We start from the raw sequence: 25,667 nt of genomic DNA, 5'->3' as shown, positions 1-25,667 counted from the left end.
ATTTGCATGATTCTCCTCCACTGGCGGTTCGTGCTACATTGTTTTCGAATTAAGTATCTTGGTATCCAGGTTTGTCATACTTTTTTTTTTCCTAACTTTGTGCTCTTGCTAAGCTTGTTTTTCAAGTTTAGACTTTTAGGTTTGATTTTAGAGGGATTAGGTTTCATTGTCCTTTGTATCATTCTTGTTTTTGCTTTTAGAAGACTATGGTTTATGTCCCCTTTCTTTTTCGTGTATTATTTTTTATTGTCATTGTTTTATAAGGAGTAAGATTTATGTCCCCTAATTAGGTATAATTTTTTTTTCATTATCATTAAAATTTCTCTCATACAGTCAAGTTTTCAAAAACCAAAAAAAACATGTATATATATATATGTGTGTGTGTGTGTGTGTGTGTGTGTGTACATTCTACCGAAGGTAATTCCAAGACGAACAAAGTGAAGGACCATCAATCATATAGATGAAGGCACCACAATCACAGAGAGCAAAGCAGGCCAAATCTCAAGTTAATTTCAAATAAGAGAGTAGATCAATAACGGAAGCAGCTAGACAGTGGAACGGGAAAACAGAAAATGATTATTCATCTTTCTTCATCCATGGCTACCAATTGAATTCATCTCTGGAAAAATATACCGAGCCAAAAGCTAGCTGCTACCAATGAAGCTACGAACATCATACATCCTCAACTTTAACTTTTCCTTGATACACGCTTAATAACTGAGGTACTTCATCTATATATCCGGCCACAAACTTCGCCAAGACGAATTTCTCTGCAGGGAGCATTACAGAATACAAACTCACATTTTCAATCTCCTTTATCAATCCTTTCAACATCAAAACTTAACAACCGAGCATGACACGCCCCGATCCCAATGTCTGGGGGACATCGGGATGGCCACGTGCTGGCTAACATCCAAAGGTTGCGAAGACATGTTAGAATGCATGAGAAATAATAAATATAACAATACTTAGAAATTTCAATACAATGATTATACAATTATGGAACGTGTTCAGAGCATACAACTAATCATAGACACTAAAAAGGAAAAATTGATATAAACAAAGGATGGGTCCTACACTGAGAGGACTCGAAAATACCGATGCGGGAGTGCCTTGACGCCGGGATTGTACACCTCGATTCTAAGTCCTGAGGGGGCGCAATACAAAGTATGAGTAGATCAAGTTGATATATATAAGTAGTATGAACATAAATATTTCACAACGTACCAACCCCTAGAGTTTAAGAAAGCTAGTAGCTTAATACGTGATAAGTTTTCCAAAAACCCTACCATACCATAAAACCTTTCATAAAACATATATCATATAGAGTGTGCTAAATAGTAGTACCAATATCGCCTGAAGTTAGGACATACGCCCGAAGGCAGAACATACGCCCGTAGGCAGGACATCGTCCGTAGGTAGAACATACGCCCATAGGCAGAACATACACTCGTAAGCACATATATCTCAAAACATCTTCATCGTATATAGTCATCCATCATATATACTACAAAGAGTATAAAAACATGTTCATAAATAGTATATAGTCATCAATCATATATACTACAAAGAACATAAATTCAATAAAATATGGTATTCCAAAATATTCTCAGTAAGGCATGGTAATCATAAAGTGTAAATCTAATTTACTTATAAAACGTAACCATTAAATCATGATTTTCATGTAATGCACTTCTACTATTAAAACATGCATTTTAGAAGGGGTCCACTCATAGATACTCCGCTGTCGAAGAGCCACGCAAACTAACAAAGACGGAAACACTACCATAAATGCACCTAAGCACATACAAGTTCCCATTAATAAAACTCTAATAAAATGATTGAATTTGGAAAACGGATGTCGAAAACGGATTCATGATGTCGAATTACACTAAGAAGGGTCCCGGGTAAATTTCGAAAAAGTCAACACAAAGAATATTCCAGAAAATATTCCATCCAGGTCAAACTGGTCCCGTTAACAGAGCCTGGGTTAACTGGGCTGGGTCAAAGGCTGGGTCAGCTGGGCTGGGCCGGGACTTAAAGGGTTTTGGGTTTGAGGCTACTGGGCTGAAGGCCCAAGTTTGTACAGCCCAAGGGCCTGGGTCCAATGGATTTGAGTTTTGGATTAACTGGGCTTTGTGCCTAAGCTTCGAAAAGGGTTTGGATTGCTTAAGATTGAGCTGGGTTAATTGGGCCGACTTCTATGGCCCAATTTTTTGGGCCGGAATAGTGTTCCCAGGTCGGGTTTGACCCTGTTTCAAGTTGGGTCGGCCGAGTTTCCACGAAGAAGGACACTTGAGCTATCCTAGCTCCATTCAAGCCCAAAACTCAACCAAAATAGGTCAAACAAAAAACCAAAATGAAGCCCAAGGAACAAGGAAGAGATTCGTACCAATTTCAAGGCGTGTTGTGAAACCCCACCCCCAAATTGTAATGTATTTACACATTTTTCCTTGAAAGTTTTCAAAATGTGCAATTTGGTCCCCACTTACTTACCTTATTTGGATTCACTTTTTGGATTCTCTACATCTCTTTAACTGCCACGTGGTAGCCCCTAAACTTACATGGCTCTCTATCTTTTTCCTCGATCTCTCTCTCAGTCCTCTATCCCTCTCTCTCACTCTCGTCTCTCTCTCTCTCTAGGACCACTCTCTTTCACTCCATTTCCCAATCGAACCCGTACAACTGAGCCACCATGACGACGGCGTAGCCCCACCACCACCATTTGAACATCGTTTTGTTGTTTCTTGATCGAAGAAAAACGTTTTCTTTGTCTCATTGCATCTTCGATATTGTACCTTTGAATCAAAGGATCAATGTTTGTTTGGTGCGATGGTCAGGGTCAGATCGCCGTTGTCAATTAGATTGAAGTTTGCAACCCGACGTATTACCAAGTTACTGTTCATATGTGTTTTACCAAAAATATTTGTTTTGTTGAAGTTGCTATTTCCAGCTTCTGGTTTTCAGCTTTTTTTCACCTATAACTTTGAAAAAAAACTGACTTAAAGTGTGTACCAAACACTTAAAATGCTCAACTTTTTTCATACCCACTTTTGTTAAAAGTTAAGCTAAAGGCAAACTAGGGCTAAGATCAAGTCAACGGAATTAGATCCACTCAAGACCTTAGTGTCTTTACCCTTTAAACCAAATAGGGTAAACACGGTGCAAACAAAACAGTGTGGATACACTATTGATCATAATAAGATCCTTATGGCCTTGCAAAGTAGGCTAACACAAGAGAATCACAATGCAGAATAGTATTAACCACCCAACCATTGTCACTGAAAATAAGGCTAGCAGAACAGGGACAAAGACACAGACAAAAGTTGATATATCAGACATTGATATCTTACACATCTTAAAATTTGATATATCAGACAAAAGTTTTGTCATTCCTTCGTATCGATAGTAGATTAAATTGAAACCAAAGAAGCAACCTATGTGTACATTCTACCCAAAGGAATTCCAAGATGAACAAGGTCAAGGACCATTGATCATATAGTTGAATGCACCACAATCACAGAGAGCAGAGCAGGTCAAATCTCAAGTTAATTTCAAATAAGAGAGTATCCGTATAACAAAAACAGCTAGACAGTGAAACGGGAAGACGAAAATATGAAGTTCATCTTTCTCCATCCATGACTACCAATTGAGTTCATCTCTAGAAAAATATACTGAGCCAAAAGCTAGCTGCTACCAATGTCAACAAGCAGTGCTGCATCTACGATACTACATCAAGGGAGCTACGAACATCATACATCCTCAACTTTAACTTTTCCTTGATACACTCTCAACAACTGAGGTACTTCATCTATATATCCGGTTACATACTTTGCCAAGAAGAATTTCTCTGCAGGGAGCATTACGGAATACAAACTCACATTTTCAACTTCCTTTATCAATCCGTTCAACATCAAAACTTTAACAACCGAGCACCTTGGGATTATTCGCTCCTCCAAACTGAGACTCACAATGGCTGGGTATTTGGCAATAACTCGTGCCGGCCATCCCATTTTGTTCACTAGAAATTCCATTACCTGCATTATTTTCTTCTCCGACTTGGTCATACAATGTGGGAACCGCTTGAAAGCAGAAAGAACATCGTCCTCTGACCAACCCCACCTCTTATAAGATTCACAATTATGATTCCATACGGACTTACTACACAAAGCTTTTATTGCCATGACAGACGTTGATTTTTCCAGATTAAAGCCCATTTGCTTAACCTCATCCACAACTTTGCCGAAATTCTCAGGATTTCGTATAAGAGAGCTAGGAAAATGAGCTAGCAACAGAGAAATAGATGATTGGGGCACACCTAGTTCTCTCAAAATCCCAATATTCGGCGCCAGATTCTTCGAATGGCCTTCCAAAAAAATCCGCGAGCCGTTCTTCAAAAAAGCAACAAAATTTTTCCCAGAAAGCAGATTCCCAAGGAAAAGGCAAGTGGGTTTTATCCGTTTCTGCAAGCTCACATCCAAAAGAGCAGGAACGGAAGCAAAAGTTTTTGCAAGCTCCTCCCCTGAAATTCCTACAGATATGAAAAACTCAAGCTTTGGCAAAAGGGTTTTTTCCGGATAGCCCATGAGGAGTTGCGGGCGTGACCTGATGAGCTTGGAGATCTGGGTTGCAGAGAATTCATGGCTTCTGAGAAAGGACAGAACAGAGTCTGCTCTTTCCGGGGATCGCAACTTGACCCGCTTGGATGCTGCAATTGCACCTTCTGGAGACAACCCACAAGAGTTTATGAGGTAATTGACTGTGAAATCGTGGTGGGTTTGTGAGATTTCTGAGACCAAGTGTCTGCAGAGTATCAGACTATGAAGAGAAAAATCAAAATCCGAGGATTTCAGATCCCCAACCCCAACAACAAATCTTTTAGTTTTGGGAAATAGAGAATAACCCAATCTGGCGGCCTCCAAGTTGAAGAGGCTTACCATGTTAGATTCCCGGCGATGTCCAATTTCAAGTGGAAAGTCCAAAACCTCGGCCGCGCTTCCGTTCAGAGGCTTTTAGCATTTCCCTCGGGAGAGGCTCTCGCTCTCTCTTTCACCTTTTTTTTTCTCTTGGTTCAATCTGAAGTGCAAAATAATACGAAAATGCTATTTGGGCTGTAGCCTTTTCAAGCTTAAGTGGGAATTAGTGCAATTCTTCGAGGTATGGGATACATTAGGCTTTGACAAAAAAAAAAATTACGAACTTTATATGGGCTTCGCATTGCGGACTTATATGGTGAATCGGTACGGTAGCATCTTGTATCAATAAAATAAATACGTGTAAATTTTTATTTACATATTCTTATTTTTGTGACATGGGATGTCATGTGATTGTGTACATGTAAGTTGGTCTCCTGCATATAAACCGAGAGAGCAACGTAGATGACGATATAATAATTAAATATTAATGTCATCTTAACAATGTTATATTGACGTATTGATACCATGTATCGGCTCGTATCAAGAAATTTCTATTGAGTATCAACGTCGTTACCATGGCATGGACATCCAAATGCCGCCCACGTTAATCTTCTTCGGGTCATGCGCTGCCCATGCACACGATTCGTGTGCGCATGGGCGAAAAACTGAAGCAAGCACAAGGTAAAAATAACCAAAAAAAGGTCCTGCACAACGTAACGAAATTACACTGAAACAGGCCCAAAAGAAGGAGTCTATAGAAAGACTGACATTCTCGTATTGTAAGTTCTGAATCAGAGGAGTGTCACATTTTCTGACGAAGGCAACAACAGATACGAATTACCCTTGAAGAATTAGAATGCGACACAGATCAACTTACCACGAATAATACAAATTATAAATATAAAAGAAGACAAAGAAGAAAGTTTCATTGGACAATTTGAGCTTGCTTTGTGGCTGTTTCAGGTTTTGGATTACCTTTGAAGAATTGCACCAGAAAAATTGTGGAAGAGATTATAACTTTTGAGTACCAAGTTGTTGATTGCAAACAGGGAAGACAAAGGATACCAAGCAATAGACATCAAGCACCCAAGTACAACAGAGTTTATGTGGTTCGGTCTCCATCTAAGACCAACATACACGGCCATAAATTAGGTGAACTGGGATGTGCACTCGTTGTAGAGAAAGTATGACTTCACAGCATGAATAAACTGATGCAAATATAACGAATCCAGCATCACATTGTCCGTGACATAAGTAATGAGCTTCCATAGTGTTCTATCCTTCCCACGCAAAATGACTTGATTACAAATCCCTGGGATCTCTAGTCCCTCAAGAACCAAATTTACAGCCACAACGGATGCAATTTTTTTTGCTAAGGCAAGTGCTAAAAAAACAGCGGAAGTGATTCACAACGACGTCACAGCCACTGAAAAAAGGCTAGCTAAACTAAACTACAGACTAAACTGAATCCCATAAGAAGCAAGTTAAGGTTTACTTTCTATCAAAACCAATTTTGAAGACCAACCAAATTCAAGAACCAACAACGCAACTCGGACTGCAGGTCAACCTTTTTGGATAAGATAGTATATATAACTAAACCTACTAGTCAGTAGAGTAGAAGATGAACAAACGTTATTTCTCTTTGATCGTGACTAACAACTGAACATAAGTAAACCAATATCGAAAAGTTGGCTTTCACCTCTCCTGACCAGCCAATGTCATACATCCTGGATTTCAACTTGCCCCCGATACACACTCAGTAATGCAGGTACTTCATCTATATATCTGACCACAAACCTCTGCAAGAAGCCTTTCTCTGTAGGGTTCATCACATAATACAAACTCACATTTTCGATTTCCTTTATCAATCCTTTCAACAACAAAACCTTAACAACCGAACACCTCGGGATAATTCTCTTCTCCAAACTGAAACTCACAATAGTCGGACATTTGACAATTGATCTTTGCGGCCATCCCATCTTGTTCACTAAAAAATCCATAACCTGCATTATTTTCTTCTCTGACTTAGTCATACAAGGCGGGAACCGCTTGAAAGTAGAGAGAACATCATCCTCTGACCAACCCCACCTCTTATAAGCTTCACAATTACGACTCCATATGGACTTACTATTACCACTAGATAATGCTTTTATTGCTGCAACAGATCTTGATTTTTCCATATCAAATCCCATTTGCTTAACCTCATCCACAACTTTAGCAAAATTCTCAGGCTTTTGTGTTAAAGATCTAGGAAAATAAGCCAGCAACAAAGAAATACATGATTGGGGCATACCGAATTCTCTCAAAATCTCAATATTTGGCGCCACATTCTTCGAATGGCCTTCCGAGAAAATCCGCAGGCCGCCGTTCTTCAATAAAACAACGAAGTTCTTCTCAGAGAGCAGGTTCCTAAGGAACTGGCAAGTTGGTAGAATCCGTTTCTCCAAGCTTGTGGCCAAAATATGCGTTTCATATGCCAGAGTTTTTGCAAGGTCCTCCCTTGAAACTCCAAGAGAAATGAAAAATTCAAGCTTTGGCAAAAGGGTTTTCTCCGGATTCCAATTGAGAAGTCCTGGGCACGACCTGACAATCTTGGAGATTTGGGTTGCAGAGACTCCATGGCTTCTGAGAAAGGACAGAACGGAGTCTGCTCTTTCCGGGGATCGCAACTTGACCCGCTTAGAAGCTGAAATTGCACCTTGTGGAGACAACCCACATGAATTAATGAGGTAATTGACTGTGAAATCGTGGTGGTTTTCTGAGATTTCCGAGGTGAAACGTCTGCAAAGTATCTGGTTTTGAAGAGTAAAATGTGAGGGCTTTACATCTCCAACAACAAATCTTGTAGTTTTGGAAAATAGTGAATACCCCAATCTGCCGGCCTTCAGGTTGAAGAGGGCTGCCATGTTAGACGGCGCCGGCACTGATCAATTTCAGGTGGAAAATCCAAAACTTCTGGGGCTCTGTAGAAATTTATTGGCAACTTTTGGGCTTGGGTTGGGAGAGCTTTTGTTTGCTAAAGGAAATTTTATTTCAACTCAACTTTCTTATCTCCGTACCCAACTAAATAAATTTGTCTACCAAACTTCCAAATTTGTCCTTGTATAAATAAAAATAGAAAATTACTTTTATACCCCTAAAATACAAAGAACAATAATATCCCTACACCCTTTTTATTTAATCCAGGTAACTCTTCTCTGACATTGTCAACAACCACGATCCCTCTTTACTATTCTTCATATGTCTCTTATTCTCTATTGAATTTCTGGGTTACATCTTTGCTTTTCTTAATTTTGATAAGTTATACACATTGGAATTTAGTGAAAGAAAAAAAAAACAGTCAAACCTACACAGCCACAAGGCTTCTGTGCATTTTCACTCCAACACCCATTTGAACAGTAAACCAAATTGAAAACGATAGAAACTTTTAACAAGAAAAAAAGAAAAAAAAAAAAGAAGGTACTTTCTTCATCATATAATAACAATAGAAAAAAAAAAAAAAAGAGTATAAGGGGATGGTTGTTGTCGACGGTTTTGGAGAGGGATGCCGGCGTTAAGTTAGTTTCACTAGATTAAAGATAAAGGAAACTTGATATAGGTTCAATTTTTTGAGCCAATAGTAGGAATAATCCAATTTATTAAAATAAGTCAAATTTCTTAAATCTTATTATTTTATTATCAATAATTATCTGTTCAATGATAAGATTTATTATAAAAATCAAATTTCTTCCTAATTATCTCTTTGATTATTATTTTTTTTTGTTCTTTCTTGTTCTTTATCCCGTTTAAACCCCATTTATATATTTTATTTTTTATTTATATAATCAACCTATATCATAGGTTAATTATATTTATCTACCTATATGACAGATTCTTTTTTATAATCAAGTAAGATTCATGTGTTTTGCTTGTAGATATATTATGTTTTTTCTACCTTTTAGTTAGATTTCATATCTTACTTATATGTATGATATACATTCAAATATTTGTTACTTGAGTTAGGGTATAATGATTTGCAGATAGATTTAGGTCAATATATATATATATTTTATTTTTTTCTGTTATAAGATATTATATTTTTTTTTGTTATAAGATATTAATTATATTTTTTGGGGGTGAAAATGCATAATATTAGAAGATTTTATGATTTTTAATATTTTTAGAAAATATAAAATGAGCATTAAAAAAATAAATACATATAATTAGATAATTGAACTTACTCCTAAAAACCATCTATGTTTTTGGACCTGGATCTAAAAGCCCCTTAAATAAAATGTGTGTAGAAAGAGAAATTTTTGTTGTTTGCATTTGGGTTTATAAAATTGTTTCTTCTTTTTTATTTATTTAGGGGTGAATTTGGAAGTTTGGTAGATAATTTTTTTTAGTTGGGTGTAAAGATAAGATAATTGGGTTCAAATAAAATTTCCTTTTGCTAAATTCTAAATTTTGGGTTTTAGCAACACGTATTGTAGTCTAAGACCAAATCTAATCTTTGAATTCAAGTGAGGAATGTTGTCTTTACATCACAGCAATGATTTGAATTTCGTTGACTCTTTAATTTAACATATAATCTAACAAATTTATAGTTTGACAAAAAAAGATAAAATCTTTGAATTCAAACTCACATATTTGTCTACTAAAAAATAAAATTAGCTCTATAAATAGTGAATGTCACCCAACTCCAGCACCTAAACTGTATTAATTGTTGTGGACTGATTTGAACCTTAATTGCTTTTATAAGGATACTTTTTGTACTTAATCAACTATTTGCAACATCATCACATGATGACATGATCCGTCATTTACATACACACTCTGTCAATACTCAAGAATAAGCGTTTTAATCTTAATTTTATTAAAAGTGTGATTGTGTAAATCTTAAAACACGGTATGTAATATTTTATAGATGGTTTCGTTGTACAGCAGCACTGAGTGGAATTCATGCTACAGTAGCCAAACGGCTCTAGTACAAAATCAGCTCAATCATTTTTTCCCAAAAGAACCCAAACAGTGGCCACAAGCACCGCACTGCTTTTTTGATAAGACAAGGGCTACTTCCTTACGTTGCCACCCCTTCTCCGGTAAACGGTAGATAATATTCTAACACTTCTTTTTATTTTTTATACATTTTCGTTAATTTTTTGTTCTTTGATATTTTTATTTAATTTGATTTGATAGTTAAAAATTAAGAAATATATGTAAAAAATCAAAAAATAATGTATGGATAAATTTTGCTGGCATTAGCTTATCTTCTTCAATTTTAACTTGCATGATTCTCCTCTGCTGGGGACTAGTGCTGCATTGTTTTCGAATTAAGCATCTTGGTATCCAAATTTGTCACACTTTTTTTTTTTCCGTGACTTTGTGGTGTTGCTTATCTTTTTTTGCAGGTTTAGATCTTTAGGTTTGATTTTAAAGGGGGTTTAGGTTTCATGTGCCCCTCTTTTCTTTGTATCATTCTTGTTTTTGTTTTTAGAAGGCTATGGTTTATGTCCCATTTCTTTTTCGTGTATTTTTTTTTATTGTCTCTGTTTTATGAGAAGTAATATTTATGTACCCTGATTTTTTTCGTTATCAACAAAATTTCTCTCGTACAAACAAATTTTCAAAAAGAAAACATATGTATAAAAATTAATTTCATCACAGCAATTTAATTGCAGTCACAATCGATACGTAACATCACTAGTCCACATGGTCGGTTTACGGTTTTAGGAGTAAAAACCATCCCTTACGCCTTTGCCAAAAATAGACCATGCACTATTGCAACTTGCACGCCATATGTGACCAACAAAAAGAAAACAGCATGGAGCTATGTATGTATTCTTTTTTATTTTTTACATACTTCTTTTAATTTTTGACTGTCAAATTAAATAAGTTAAAAATAATTAATAAACAGAAATTTACATTGAGTGTATAAAACGTACAAAATAATGTGTAAATAACATCAATAAAAAATAAAAAGAACACTTGCAACCATTTCACACCATTTTGCTCTATTCTTATTTTTGCCCTCCTAACCGTACTATTGGTCTGTTTGAAAGTATTTTTATAAATTTAAAAAACATTTTATTTTTCTTTAAACTTTGACTAAGAGCATCTTCAGTGAAGGGCTTTATATAGAGCTGAAAAAGTGATGGATATAATTCATTTTAGAGCTCCGATGAATCTTTTGGGCTTTATAAAAGATTCTCTCTCATGAGAGGCTATATCTTTCAAGCTCTATATGAGACTATATATATTTATATTTATTTATGTTGTAATTTGATTAAGCGATGATTTTTTTGTTTGTTAGCTTTTCTTAAGTTGATTTTTGGATGTGCTATCTTAAATTTTTTTGTGAACCCTTCAAGCTAAAAAGTTCAAATTGTGACAAAGTTAGATTTTATCTTAAATTGTGAAAAAGTTAGATTTTATCTTAAATTGTGACAAAGCTAAAAAGTTCAAATTGTGCTATCTTAAATTTTTTTGGAAAAACATTTAAAGTGTTTTCTGAAAGAATCACATAACTAGTGTTTCTTGTAGAAAACACTTCAAATGCTTTTGGAACCTAAAATGATTTCCTCTAAAAGCGTTTTTAATCATTTCAAAAGCACATTTAAACGATTCCATATATATACAAATTTATGGCTATGAGATCTTGATCAACTTTGGAAAAGAAAGAAGATCTTGATCAATACGTCGATGTATTTTAAATTAAATACTAATTATTAATTTTCTATCAAAAATCTAATGACTAAATATTTTAGACTTACTATTGTACCATATTTTGAATGAAAATAGAACTATACGAATCAAATTTCTATTAAAGAGATGTAGCATGATTGGACAATAAAAATAACATTTTTGAATATTTTATGACGTCAAATACTCCGAAACATACTAAAAAGTCCAAGAAGAAAATCGAACAATAATGTAGTTTCATTTTGTGGCGGAAGAAGCTGGTTTGAGGACTCAGTGAAAAGCAGCCGACCTAGTCAGCCTTCCTTTCACTCCTCACAGAAACAGAAAGCGAAACAAAATCATAAAATAATAATAATAAAAATAAATAAATAAAAATAAAATTAAAAAAAAAAAAACCCGTTGCATCTCGCAAGTTACAAGACAAGAAACAAGCTCCTCTCTTTATCTCTCTTAAGTTAAAGCCCCCCTCTCTCTCTCTCTAGGTTCTCTCTCTAGGTTCTCTCTCTAGTTTCTCTCTCCTTCTTTTTCTTCCTTTCTCTCTCTAGATTCTCTCTCTAAAAAGACTAAAACCCTTTTTTCTTTGTTGGTGTAGATTTCATTCTTTGTTATAGCCCAACACCCAACTGATCATTCATTTCTCTCAAATCTCCATTTTCTCTCCCCTATTCATTTATGGATCTGCCCTTTCCCACTACCGACCCGACCTTTTGAGCTCTCCCGGAGCTCCGAGAACCCGAAACCCACCCCGATTCCAATCGATTCACTTCAGCGAAGCAGCCGGAGTCCGATGAAGGTGCCGTGCTGCTCCGTCTGCCAGACCCGCTACGACGAGGAGGAAAGAGTTCCGCTTTTGCTTCAGTGCGGCCATGGCTTCTGCAAGGACTGCTTGTCCAAAATGTTCTCTTCCTGTCCCGATACTACCCTCGTCTGCCCCCGCTGTCGCCACGTCTCCGTCGTCGGGAACTCCGTCCAGGCGCTGAGGAAGAACTTCGCCGTGCTCGCCCTGATTCACTCCAGCTCCAATGCTGTCTCGTCTGCCGCCGCCGCCAATTTCGATTGCGATTACACGGACGACGAGGATGGGGACGATGATGAGGATGAGGATGGGGACCGAAGGTGTGCTCGTGGGTCCCACACGTCGATCTCGGGCGGGTGCGGGCCGGTGATCGAGCTGGCGGTGCACCCTGACTTGAAGTTGGTGCGGCGGATAGGGGAGGGCAGGCACACTGGGGTTCAAATGTGGACTGCCGTCATCGGAGGTGGAGGAGGGAGGTGCCGCCACCGGGTTGCGGTGAAGAAAGTGGCGGTAGCGGAGGAGACGAGTATGGATTGGGTGATGGGGCAGCTGGATAATTTGCGGCGGGCATCGATGTGGTGTAGGAATGTGTGCACATTTCATGGGGCTATTAAGTGTGAAGGCAACTTGTGTCTTGTTATGGATAAGTGTTATGGATCGGTTCAGTCCGAGATGCAGCGCAATGAGGGCAGGCTTACTTTGGAGCAAATTCTAAGGTTCTGTGGTTTCAAATTGCTGTCTTTTCATTTTTTTTTTTCTTCGAAAAGTTCTGTATATTTTATAATTTGCGTATTTTCTGATTGATTTGTATGTGTCACTGCTCGCGTGTGTGTGGAAAGTAATCTAATTTCTTGGTTGGTGTGGTAATTCTGGATTGTTAGTTCATAAAGGTTGTTTTGCGAGTGTAAGAAATTCTTGTGGATGTCGTTTTAGTGGCTGAAGTTATGTGCTTTATGATTCATTCAGTCATGGATTATGAATTTGTTGACAGTCTGAATAAGCAGAATGTGGAACTAATTCAACTTACATTTTCTTGAGTGGATGCATTTTTTAACAAATGAGCATAAAAGCAGTCCTACCCGCAAGAGCGGAGTCAAGAATTTTCAATTGGGTGGGCTAGCTATTTTTTGTTTCTTTTAGGATTGGGCGCACACTCTTTAAGAGGCTAGAGACTAAATTTATGTGAGTTTAGTGCTATTAGTTTTAGTTTGGGTTGTTTACTAGGTATAATTTGATAGACAAACACTCAATATAAGCAAAATTATAGGCGGATTTCTTTTTTCAGTCGCCTAAAGGCCAACTAGGCTGCAGCCCAAGGTAGACTTGTATGTGTCTCCGCCAATGCATTCTTGTCTCAATGTCTTACTATGCAAGTGGGATGGTATTATGTTGAGTTTGATATAGCATAATCCCACGTGAGACCCTAACACTACAAATATCACCCTTTTCATTCAGTGCTAACTTAGGATACAAGTTATATTGCAATCACCAAATTGTGATGGCTTCCATTCCCATAAATGTTGTCCTCACTAAAAAGCTTTCAAGGAGGACAATTCTTGACCGTTCTTGCTTAGCCAAACATACTTTCTATTCCACTATATACCTCATTTTTTTACACCGAAAAGGGGAATTAGAAATGTTAAAAGAATGTTGATTTGCTCACAAAGGGTTGATGTTGATTTACGGGTTTGTTTATGTGACTTGAGAGTAATGAATGGACATGACGGAACAGGTATAAATGCGAAATTCGGGATTGTTGGTTGAATGAGACATAACAAGAATTTCCCCTGACCTGGAAATCAAGCTTATTCATAACCTTTCATTCGATACTCCTATAAATTCTCTAAATCCATTGAAATTAGTTGTCAGATTTAACCATATCACTCTTAATATTGTTAAATTTGTATTAACTTTACTGTTCTAGTCATTAGCTAGAAATAAATCTGCCCAATTAATTGCGAAATTGTGAACAACTGTATCAATTTATTAAGTAAAAAAAGAGACTTTAACAAAAATGATTTTCCTTGTTAATTTTCCCTTCCATAGAACTAAATAATCAATGTAATAAATGCATTGTTTTACAAGATCAAGTGTTAATTGTCTTTACCCTATCCTCCTTTAACCACCGTTCATGCTACAAATGTTTGGTAACTGATGCAAACGTTTTATTTACGTTGATTAGCAACGAGGAATCAGAAAGAAAAAAGAATTTTAAACTTGGAAATATTGAATGAATATCTCATTTGTTCTGAAATATCTTCCGTCTCATAACGGGAAGCTTAACTTAATTCTTGTAGAATTGTTTTTCTTTCCTACACAGTGAAGCTTTCTTTAATTCTGTATCTATGAGGTAGGAGTAGGAAATACTAACACAATAAAAGTGATCTGGAATATCATTCTGATTTTCTAAATGCACTTTTGAATCTGAATACTGAGCTTTAGACTATGAGAGCAAATATAGAAAAATTGTGTCTTCACCGAAAAATACAAAACGTCTATTCTGTTGTCCATGCAACCAGCTTCCAAAGAGAGTGCGGGGTTTGCTTCGCATCTCCTGTCTTTATTTGAAATGTTTTGGAAGTTAATAAATATAAATTATTATTTTCATGCATATGATTATACTTATATATTCTACACATATTGGAGTCATTTAATTTGAGGCTTAACTTCTAATTGAGCTAGAGGTTAACCAGTCCAAGCTTACCAATGTGTAAGTTTAATAGTTTATAATATCTTATGTTAGTAACTACTAGCTGGCATTAAATCTTGTCTTGACGTTTTGAGTGCTTGCCATTTGTAGATACGGGGCTGACATTGCACGAGGAGTGGCTGAACTTCATGCAGCAGGTGTTGTTTGTATGAATCTAAAACCGTCCAATCTTCTTTTGGAGGAAAGTGGTCACGCAGTAGTTTCTGATTATGGAGTTGCTGCAATTCTGAAGAAACCTTCCTGCCGGAAAGCTCGATTGGAGTCTGACACCTCAAGGATCCATTCTTGTATGGAGTGTACGATGCTTAGCCCCCACTATGCAGCTCCAGAGGCATGGGAACCAGTGAAGAAGTTACTGAATCCATTTTGGGAGGATGCTATTGGTATTTCTGCAGAGTCAGATGCATGGAGTTTTGGTTGCACATTGGTAGAAATGTGCACTGGTTCAATTCCGTACGTGGAGCAACATACTGTATATTTGAAAGTTCTCATTTGTTTTCCCTTTGTGAAATGAGTTTAAGTACAATTTGAAATTCATTGTGCAGATGGGCTGGTTTAAGCACTGAGGAAATTTATCGGGCTGTAATCAAGACTCGGAAACTACCTCCACAATATGCAAGTGTAGTAGGTGTTGGAATACCTAGAGAATTGTGGAAAATGATTGGCGAGTGCCTGCAGTTCAAGGCATCAAAAAGACCATCTTTTAATTCAATGCTAGCCACTTTTCTTCGCCATTTGCAGGAGATACCACGCAGCCCTCCTGCAAGTCCTGATAAGTAAGAATTCAAAGTTCTGATTGTGCCCTTGAAGTTTCTGGTATTTTTGTTTGTGGCATCTTGACTTAATCCTAGCTGATATCATTGGATGAGACACAAAAAAAAAAAAAAATATATTTATATATAAACAACCTCCTTTAAGATGATCTATTTTGTTGAATGCTAAAACGGGATCCCATTGTTGGGGCCGCTCACAATGTGGTTCAGTGATCTGAACAGTAAACTATCCCTGCAAAAAATCAGCAAAATCGGAAATTGTTTTGCCATTGGATTATCATCATGAACACCTCGTTGTTTATTGGAAACATTGTGTTCGTCTATTTGTTGTGCAAGTTAGAAGACTAAACGATTTTCAACTTTTGAGGTTCTGTAAGGATGGTCCTTCAGGAGGTCCTAGAAAATGAACAGTTTGGATAATTTGACCACATTTATGATTAGGGCTGAAAGGGGATGGGTTCTTATATGTAAATGTATATACAATTTATATTTTTAATAACTTGAGGTATCTGATGAATATTCGAGGGCAGAAAAAATGTTGTAGCTCACTGTGTTTTAGCCAATTTCATTAGATTTACATCAAAAGGGAAAGTTACTTATATCTTCAGTGTTTGAACAGTGTTTTAGCTAAATGCTCTGGATCAAATGTGACGGAACCATCTCCTGTATCTGAATCAGAAGTTCTTCAGGGTAACCCCACTCTTCTGCATAGACTTGTGTCCGAAGGGGATGTGCGCAGTGTTAGGTTAGTGCACTTTATCGAGGAATTATTTGAGCTATATATATATATATATATTTTTTTTTTTTTATAACACAAATTTTTTTGACCTTATTCTCCTTGTCACACTTCTTTGGTTGTCCAGAGATCTGCTTCAAAAGGCTTCAGCAGGGAGTGATAACAGCACAATTTTGTCTCTATTAGAAGCTCAGAATGCTGATGGCCAAACTGCTCTCCATCTGGCCTGTAGACGCGGCAGTGCAGAACTTGTTAATGCTATTTTAGAGTACCAAGAGGCGAATGTGGATGTCTTGGACAAAGATGGAGATCCTCCACTAGTTTTTGCATTAGTAGCTGGATCCCCAGAATGCGTTCATGCTCTCATTAACAGAGGTGCTAATGTGAGATCTAGGTTGCGAGAAGGCTTTGGTCCCTCGGTTGCTCATGTCTGTGCCTATCATGGCCAACCTGATTGTATGCGTGTATGTGTCAGTTGGATATTTAATGATATTTCATTTTTGCTTCATAACGTTCTGGAAAGGTGCACTTTTAAGTTCTTAACATATACTTTGCATGACCTCAGGAGTTACTAATGGCTGGAGCAGATCCTAATGCGGTGGATGAGGAAGGTGAATCTGTACTGCATAGAGCTGTGGCAAAGAAATATACAGATTGTGCCCTTGTTGTTCTGGAAAATGGGGGCTCTAGGTCAATGTGTGTTTTGAATTCAGAAAAGTTTACGTAAGTACACAGTTGATTTTCATTCTTTTTTCCCCTGTAAGAACAATGTGCATGCAAGCTATCTGGAAATGAAATTCATTGACGATGTGTTTATGCAATATATTTGTTTTTTCTTTTTATGTGCACAATCCACTGAGCCTTAATCAGGTTTTAGTAAATATTTCAAGCTTTCTTAATTTATAGGCAGGCAGGGTTTACATGCTGGTGATGTGTCAAAATTATTTTAACTGTATCCAAAGTGTGCAGTATAGTTGGTGAATTCTACTAATTGAGCCCTTTTGGAGTCATTGGCCCATCGTTTCCTGGCCTGTGATTCAAACTACATGCTTAATATACCCGACAATTGTCACTTTTTTTCCTTAAGCATATTTGTTCTGTAGTTTATATTTTTATAGGCTTGTAAAATTATCAGAGTAGTTGCATGATTCTGCAAATTGCAAGTGGATTAAAACTACTTGTATTTTTGGTCTTGATTTTTGATTTGCCTGTTACTTTCTTATTGTATCATAGACCATTGCACTTGTGTGTGGCAACGTGGAATGTTGCTGTTGTTAGAAGGTGGGTGGAAGTTGCAACACCAGAAGAGATTGCTGATGCAATTGATATACCAAGTCCAGTTGGCACTGCATTGTGTATGGCAGCTTCTCTAAAGAAAGATCATGAAATTGGTAATCCTAGATCTTTGGAATGTCTGGTTCATTGATATGAACTTCTAATTCTTTTTGGTGATTCTTTGTTTACAGCCAGTTTTAGAGGCACTTTGATTGAATATTGATTATTTTTTGGACTTTGGTTGATGTGATTATAGCATCCAATAATTTAACTATTGGGTATATAACTAATCAATTCCTACTCAGTTTTTTAATGTTCAAACTAGTATCTTGGCATGTGCTTCACGCAAGCCAATTTGCTTTTTATGCACAATTTTTATTTATTTTTGTCATAAAAAAATGACTTCTATTCTTAAATTTGAAGTTTTTCCTATTTTTCTCCTTTTACATATGCATAATTGCATGCTTCCAAAGTCTTGAAACGCTTGTTGATGAATATTTACAAGCTCCGTAACTTTAGTAGTCCATCGTCAAAAAAATGGTCAAGAGATCTAGTTAATAGGCCTGTAGATACAGATTAAGAACTTCTAAACTATTTCTTTTATCTGTTTTTAGGCCGTTCCCTTGCTTAACGTTTTATCTGGCCATGATGACTTGTAGGGCGGGCACTAAACTCTTGAATCCCAATTTGTTTTTTAAATAAATGTTTTACCCAGCCATGCTGACTTGTAGGGTGGGCACTTAAATTTTGGATCCCAAATATTTTGTCAACAAATAAAAGATGTCATATTAAACTCTGTCTGCCTGTCTCTGTTTGCTATTTTCCCTTGTGTTCTTTCTTTCCCATGTCATTTCTTTCTGAAGTTTTCTTCGTCCCCCCTCTCCTCCTCTTTTGATATAATTTGTATCATCTAATATTCATAGTGTTTTGAGATAAATTTTAGTGGCTTCTGTGCCTTGTTATTTACTTTTATCCCGAGACCTCTTTGGTTTTTCGTAAACCATATGTTCATTAATGTAAACTATGTTGCTACATTTCAACCCACCCAAGAAATCTTATTTGCTTGCACTTTGTATATCTTTCCTTGTCGGTTAATATGTTTTAAGCACACCAGTGGATAAGTAAAGTTAATTTCATTTGTGTTTGTCAAGTGTTCTAATTGAAGCTATTAAGAAATTTATGTTATTATCAGTTTTAATATTTATACCTGATGCTGGTTGTAGAAGGAAGAGAAATGGTGCAAATTTTGCTAGCTTCTGGAGCAGATCCAACTGCTCAAGATTTGCAGCATGGACGGACAGCTTTGCATACAGCTTCAATGGCCAATGAAGTTGAGTTGGTCAAGGTATGGAGGATAGCTTCCTACTATATAATATCAGAATGGAAACCCCATCTCATGATTTTTGGTTATCTACCCTCTATGCGTGCGTTAATGAAGTATCAACACTTAGGAAAACTTTGTATTTTCTTGCTAGATTATACTTGATGCTGGAGTTGATGTGAACATTCGGAATGTACAAAATACAATTCCTCTTCACGTAGCACTGGCCAGAGGGGCAAAGTCATGTGTTGGACTGCTTCTCTCTGCTGGAGCAAATTATAATTTGCAGGTTTTTCTTCATGTTTTTGTCAGTTATATGTTCTCATGGTATCTCAATTTGTTGGAACTGAGTTGTGATATAATGCCCGCATGTTATATTGAATGCATAGTCTTCTAAACACAGCTAAAGACACAATTTGATATATGCTCATGTGGAGGCAATCTTGTGAGGAGCGAGTTAGGATTTGCAGGCTATCCGTTATCATTATGGATGATTGATTGGACGTTACCAAGATTTTAGCCATAACAAATATTTCCTATACAAGTCCTTGAGTTACGCCATTGTTAGAGTGTTGCACACGCAGCTTTCTTTTTTTATTTACTTATGTACAATGTATTTTGCTAATTGTTATCAGGATGATGAAGGTGACAATGCTTTCCATATAGCAGCAGATGCAGCAAAAATGATACGTGAGAATCTCGAATGGCTTATTGTCATGCTTAGAAATCCTGATGCTGCTGTTGAAGCTAGAAATCACAGGCAAGTGCCGATAAATGCATTGCACTTTTGTGTGGCTTGACCTTCACTTGCAAGAGATTGTCTTCTTTCAGCTTTGTTTTCTATTAAGTGGTTTAACTTTAACAGCTATTTTTTCCTAAGAAACAAAAATAATGACTTTATACAATTACCAGGTTGTGGATGACTTATTGATGACTATTAGGCTTTTCTACTTTTGCATTTAATGAGAACTTTTTGGAACGACAAAAATATGGCAAGGCACATGGGTAATACTATATGACCAACTTATGCATTTGACTTTGATGGCAGTGGCAAGACCTTACGTGACTTTTTGGAGGCCCTTCCTCGGGAATGGATATCCGAAGATCTTATGGAGGCACTTGTAAATCGGGGAGTGCATTTGTCTCCTACAACGTGAGAAGAGATGATATCATTGTGCTGTTTTGATATTTTTGCATGTCTTATACACCCTTGCGACTAACAGATTCCATATTTCTTGTTTTCTCTATCGTCTAGATTTGATGTGGGAGACTGGGTCAAATTTAAAAGAAGTATAACAACTCCTACGTATGGATGGCAAGGTGCAAAACATAGAAGTGTTGGCTTTGTGCAAGGTGCCCCAGATAAGGACCATTTGATAGTATCATTTTGTTCTGGAGAGGCTCGTGTTTTGGCGAATGAAGTTGTAAAAGTTATTCCCTTGGACAGGGGACAGCATGTTCAGCTGAAACCAGATGTCAAAGAGCCCAGGTTTGAATCTGAACAGTTTCTATATGTATCCAGTCATGCTTGATACCATGTTCCCAATAACAGGTTCTACTCCAGAGCCTGTACAAGACAAAAAAATAGACTAGACCTTTGTTGGTCACTGTCCCTCATACTGATTTAAACTTCAATCCTCAGGATTATTTTTTTCTAGGTACCAAAATGACAACAGACTGAAATACTTTATAGTTTAGCCGATAGGGCTTTTAGATCATTTAACCAACTCATTACCTAAACAATTTCATCCTTGAAGTTATTTATTTTGTTTAACCTTACTTGAGTAAAGAGCTCAAGCATTGTTGCTTGGTTAGTTTCTTCTTTGGTCGAGTAGTTTATTAGTTATTAGTCTTCCAAAGTGATGGCATCTGATTCACTTTATCTTGTCTTGAGCATTTAAAATGAAAGTGACATTAGTGTACAAATTATGTACTTTGGGCTCAGACTACTGAGAATTACTGATAACAATTTTGAAATAGACTCGGTTAAATATGAGTACCAAAAGGGTTAAATACAAGAGGGTACAAAACAACAGTGCAGAGACATCCAACGAACACTAATCTTTTGGGGAACCATAGTAAAAGATGATAACATTATATATGGAGGGGGAAAATGATATAGTTGTTTCTGGATCAGTTTACCAGCAATGTCGTAGACAATCTATTTCAATTATTGGAATAAGGTTGGTTCAGAAATACAGGATCATGCAGTACTGGGTAAATGGCTACACAAAGCAGATATATTGTCTAGGGATATAAGTGGCTCTTTATCTCTTTTTCCTGTTAATAAACAATCAAACTTCACATGCATGTGATGGAACTTTTAATTTTATCCTGTCATATTTAATTCCTTTTTATATACGTCTTCTGGTATCTACTTGTGATCCTTATTCAAAGTGATAAATTTGTTGACTAAACCTTGTCTAATTATCAGATTTGGGTGGCGTGGCCAGTCACGTGATAGCATTGGTACTGTATTATGTGTTGATGATGATGGTATCCTACGTGTTGGCTTTCCCGGAGCCTCCAGAGGGTGGAAAGCTGATCCAGCAGAGATGGAGAGAGTTGAAGAATTCAAGGTTGGGGATTGGGTTCGAATTCGCCCCACTCTTACAACTGCAAAGCACGGATTAGGATCTGTTACACCTGGTAGCATTGGTATTGTGTATTGTATAAGACCAGATAGTAGTCTGTTGCTGGAATTAAGCTATCTTCCAAGTCCATGGCATTGTGAACCAGAGGAGGTTGAGCCTGTAACCCCTTTCAGGGTGAGCGAGACATGTTGATATTTGTTGTACGGATTTTATTCTGTATTCTTTTCACACGCTAATACAGTGTTTATTTTGAAGATTGGTGACAGGGTATGTGTTAAGCGATCTGTTGCAGAGCCTAGGTATGCATGGGGTGGTGAGACACACCATAGTGTTGGAAAAATAAGTGAGATAGAGAATGATGGGCTCCTGGTAATTGAAATTCCAAATCGACCAATACCATGGCAAGCTGATCCTTCTGACATGGAGAAGGTGGAAGATTTTAAGGTAATTTCTAAATTGTCGTTCTTATTATATTTATTATATATAAAAAAAGAGGATGTTTTTTTATTCCTCTTTGTATCTGCATATTGGTGTTTCTACCATGCAGGTAGGGGACTGGGTTAGAGTCAAAGCTTCTGTACCATCCCCCAAATACGGATGGGAGGATATCACAAGGAACAGTGTTGGGATAATTCATAGCTTGGAGGAAGATGGTGATATGGGTGTCGCCTTCTGCTTCAGGAGCAAGCCTTTTTCTTGTTCTGTCACGGATGTGGAGAAGGTGCCCCCTTTTGAAGTGGGGCAAGAGATTCATGTGACGTCATCTATTTCTCAGCCAAGACTTGGATGGTCAAATGAAAGTCCAGCAACTGTTGGAAAAATTGTTAGGATTGACATGGATGGAGCTTTGAATGTAAGAATTCGTATCTTAAGACTCATATGCAATATCTTACATGAGTGGAGGAGAGAGATCAAGAGAGAGGATGAACAATACCTATAAAGTTTTTTAAAATAAAAACTAAAACAATTTAAATGTCTTTTAGCTTTTAGTTAAAGTTTATCTTCTCCCATGTCTTCTTAACCCCTATCTTCTCTCATGTCTACTTAACCGTCTGTCTCGTCCCTTTCTCTCTTTAACTGAAGACACATGAAACAAGAAATAAAAAACCTTATACTGAATGAAACACTTCCATTTTTGCGGTTTTGTTGATTGCAGAACGTTTTTTATTTTCTGCTGGTGCATGACAACTTCTGCAACTATATAAGCTAGTGTTTGCATGCAGAATTAAATAACAATATAACAGGACCTTTTTGTTTATTTATTATGTAGACAAAAGTCACTGGCCGACAGAGCTTGTGGAAAGTTTCCCCTGGAGATGCAGAACGACTCTCCGGATTTGAAGTTGGTGACTGGGTACGTTCAAAACCAAGCCTGGGAACTCGACCAAGTTATGACTGGAACAGCATTGGAAAGGAAAGTTTAGCTGTCGTGCACAGTGTACAAGATACAGGTTATCTGGAGTTGGCTTGTTGTTTCCGTAAAGGCAGGTGGATAACTCATTACACAGATGTTGAAAAGGTTCCATGCTTTAAAATTGGGCAGTATGTCCGGTTCCGGATTGGACTTGTTGAACCAAGATGGGGCTGGAGAGGGGCTCAACTTGATTCTCGAGGCGTCATAACTAGCGTTCATGCTGATGGGGAAGTGAGAGTGGCTTTCTCTGGTTTGCCAGGATTGTGGAGAGGAGATCCTGCTGATCTTGAAATAGAGCAGATTTTTGAAGTTGGAGAGTGGGTGAGATTAAAAGATCAAGCTGGTGCTTGGAAATCCATTGGGCCGGGCAGTGTTGGAGTGGTGCAAGGATTGGGATACGATGCAGATAAATGGGATGGAACCACTTCCGTTGGATTTTGTGGGGAGCAAGAAAAATGGGTTGGGCCTACCTCTGCTCTCGAAAGGGTGAACAGGCTCATGGTTGGCCAGAAGGTTAGGGTTAAACTGTCTGTCAAGCAGCCAAGATTTGGGTGGTCAGGCCACAGCCATGCAAGTCTTGGAACCATATCCACAATTGATGCTGATGGCAAGCTGAGAATATACACTCCAGCTGGTTCAAAAGCTTGGATGCTGGATCCATCAGAAGTGGAACTTGTGGAAGAAGAGGAGCTTCACATCGGTGACTGGGTTAGGGTTAAAACATCGGTTTCAACTCCAACTCACCAGTGGGGAGAGGTGAATCGTACAAGCGTTGGGGTTGTGCATCGGATGGAAAATGAGGAGCTCTGGGTGGCGTTTTGCTTCACAGAGAGGTTGTGGCTTTGCAAGGCATCGGAAATGGAACGGGTTAGGCCGTTTAAAGTGGGGGACAAAGTGAGGATTAGAGAAGGGCTGGTGATCCCACGGTGGGGTTGGGGAATGGAGACACATGCAAGCAAAGGAGAGGTAGTGGGGGTTGACGCAAATGGGAAGTTAAGGATTAAGTTCCGATGGAGAGAAGGGAGGCCATGGATTGGAGATCCTGCTGATATTTCTCTTGATGAAAGCACATGACACCACTCATCCAACTTATGCTTCTTTTTCACAGGCTTCTTCCGCCTACAGGGTTTTTCACCCTCTCGACCGGGTAGACAAGTGGGAATGCCATTGTTACTGCACCATGCAATCGGATCTGCTTGGAAACTATACCTTTGTTGTAATGGGCGCTGAAGGGACATTTTATTTGCTGTTAATACAGAAGATTACAAGAGATGGATAGGAAACGGGGGTAAATTGGCTTGCCTTACTGTTAATTATAGGAGACACAAGGGAGGCGAAGAACGACGTGGCAGTTTGCTGTTTGTGTTTCATAGATGTGCAGTTGACAAGCTGTTGAGGTATATATATATATATGTATGTATAAGGTTATTTTGTATTCTATGTACAAATTGAACCCTTAATCTTATTAGTTTAATACATTGTTTAGTCCTTCACTTGAAAGCTCTTCTGGTTGGTGTTTTATTATTTTTCCTGTAAACAAATTGGCAATGGTGTTACTTTGACGTGCAGTTCAACCATTACCGTATATGTTTGGATGAGAGATTTGCAAGCGCCAAGGGGTTTAAGCTAAATTAGTTAGAAAAGACATCATCTGTGAATTCTGTTTTTGTTTCATGCAATGCATTTCAAATCCGTCCGTCTAATGTTTTGTGATGCATTTCAAATCTCTTGGTACTTGCAAATACCTCGTACAAACATCGCGTTAAAATTACAGGGATAGTAGTGGTCGAGGGGAAAACGTATATCATGGTCCTTTACGTGAATGGTTGGGAGTGCGAGTTGGACAGAATGGCCCAAGAAGGCGAGAAGGAATCGAAAGCAGATGTGAGAGTAATCGCCAGGACCCATCGCAAAAACTTGTGTCAGATTGCTTGGATTTTGTGAAGGCACAAACGAACTTTTAGTCTGAGTTAGTCTGAGTTTATGAGCGCATTGGCAAGCATTCTCTTTGGAATTTTCAAGGCCTGATTTGAACAAACGAATCCAAACTGCATTCGGGATTGCAAGAGGACTCGTGTACCTGCATGAGGAGTGCAGCACGCAGATCATCCACCGCGATATCAAGCCCCACAACATGTAGAAGATTCGTTCCTGTCACTCCAAAGGTTGAGGTTTATAGTTATGGGGTCTTGTTATTGGAGATAATCTGTTGCCGGAGGAGCCTTGAAATGGAAGCGGAAGACAAAGAAGAAGTGATACTAACGGATTAGGTTTACGATTGCTACAAGGAAAAAACAATAAAGAAGCTGATAGAGGATGATGAGAAGGCAAGAAATGACATAAAAAGGCTGGGTGCATACAAGAGGATCCGTCCTTCAGAACGACAATGAAGAAGGTCACGCAGATGCTTGAAGGAGTGGTCGATGTATCCATGTCCTCCTCTTCATCTCA

General features: G+C 37.8%; 3 protein-coding genes across 3 annotated transcripts; 1 reads left to right on the top strand and 2 right to left on the bottom strand.

Annotated features, from left to right (window-relative positions):
• Positions 1-3,529: 3,529 nt before the first annotated feature.
• On the bottom strand, positions 3,530-5,077 carry LOC103952173 (transcription termination factor MTERF2, chloroplastic-like). The gene has a single exon (XM_018648632.2). The coding sequence runs from the start codon at positions 4,938-4,940 to the stop codon at positions 3,753-3,755; it is 1,188 nt and encodes a 395-aa protein (XP_018504148.2). The 5' UTR covers positions 4,941-5,077; the 3' UTR covers positions 3,530-3,752.
• Positions 5,078-6,132: 1,055 nt separating this feature from the next.
• On the bottom strand, positions 6,133-7,964 carry LOC103952172 (transcription termination factor MTERF2, chloroplastic-like). Its single transcript, XM_009363719.3, has one exon. The coding sequence runs from the start codon at positions 7,820-7,822 to the stop codon at positions 6,635-6,637; it is 1,188 nt and encodes a 395-aa protein (XP_009361994.1). The 5' UTR covers positions 7,823-7,964; the 3' UTR covers positions 6,133-6,634.
• A 4,097-nt stretch (positions 7,965-12,061) lies between these two features.
• LOC103952079 (E3 ubiquitin-protein ligase KEG) lies at positions 12,062-24,716 on the top strand. The gene is made up of 16 exons (XM_009363604.3): positions 12,062-13,109; positions 15,194-15,556; positions 15,649-15,879; positions 16,496-16,621; positions 16,740-17,076; positions 17,178-17,335; positions 17,846-18,003; positions 19,111-19,232; positions 19,363-19,497; positions 19,844-19,968; positions 20,257-20,361; positions 20,464-20,697; positions 21,643-21,976; positions 22,058-22,246; positions 22,350-22,655; positions 23,073-24,716. The coding sequence occupies exons 1-16, from the start codon at positions 12,385-12,387 to the stop codon at positions 24,288-24,290; spliced, it is 4,866 nt and encodes a 1,621-aa protein (XP_009361879.2). The 5' UTR covers positions 12,062-12,384; the 3' UTR covers positions 24,291-24,716.
• Positions 24,717-25,667: the final 951 nt, after the last annotated feature.

The sequence above is a fragment of a genome, unplaced genomic scaffold, assembly GCF_019419815.1.
Source record: "Pyrus x bretschneideri cultivar Hongxiangsu unplaced genomic scaffold, Pyrus_bretschneideri_v1 Contig24, whole genome shotgun sequence".
NCBI lineage: Eukaryota > Viridiplantae > Streptophyta > Magnoliopsida > Rosales > Rosaceae > Pyrus > Pyrus x bretschneideri.
The sequence above is the reverse complement of the archived record's forward strand: the minus strand, read 5'-3'. Positions and strand labels throughout refer to the sequence as shown.

Bases quoted from the DNA above. Each gene is read 5' to 3' on its own strand.
- LOC103952173 (XM_018648632.2), bottom strand. From the start codon at position 4,940: ATGGTAAGCCTCTTCAACTTGGAGGCCGCCAGATTGGGTTATTCTCTA.
- LOC103952172 (XM_009363719.3), bottom strand. From the start codon at position 7,822: ATGGCAGCCCTCTTCAACCTGAAGGCCGGCAGATTGGGGTATTCACTA.
- LOC103952079 (XM_009363604.3), top strand. From the start codon at position 12,385: ATGAAGGTGCCGTGCTGCTCCGTCTGCCAGACCCGCTACGACGAGGAG. The intron at 15,880-16,495 runs GTAAGAATTCAA...GTGTTTGAACAG, and splicing joins CCTCCTGCAAGTCCTGATAA to TGTTTTAGCTAAATGCTCTG. The intron at 20,362-20,463 runs GTGAGAAGAGAT...TCTATCGTCTAG, and splicing joins GTGCATTTGTCTCCTACAAC to ATTTGATGTGGGAGACTGGG.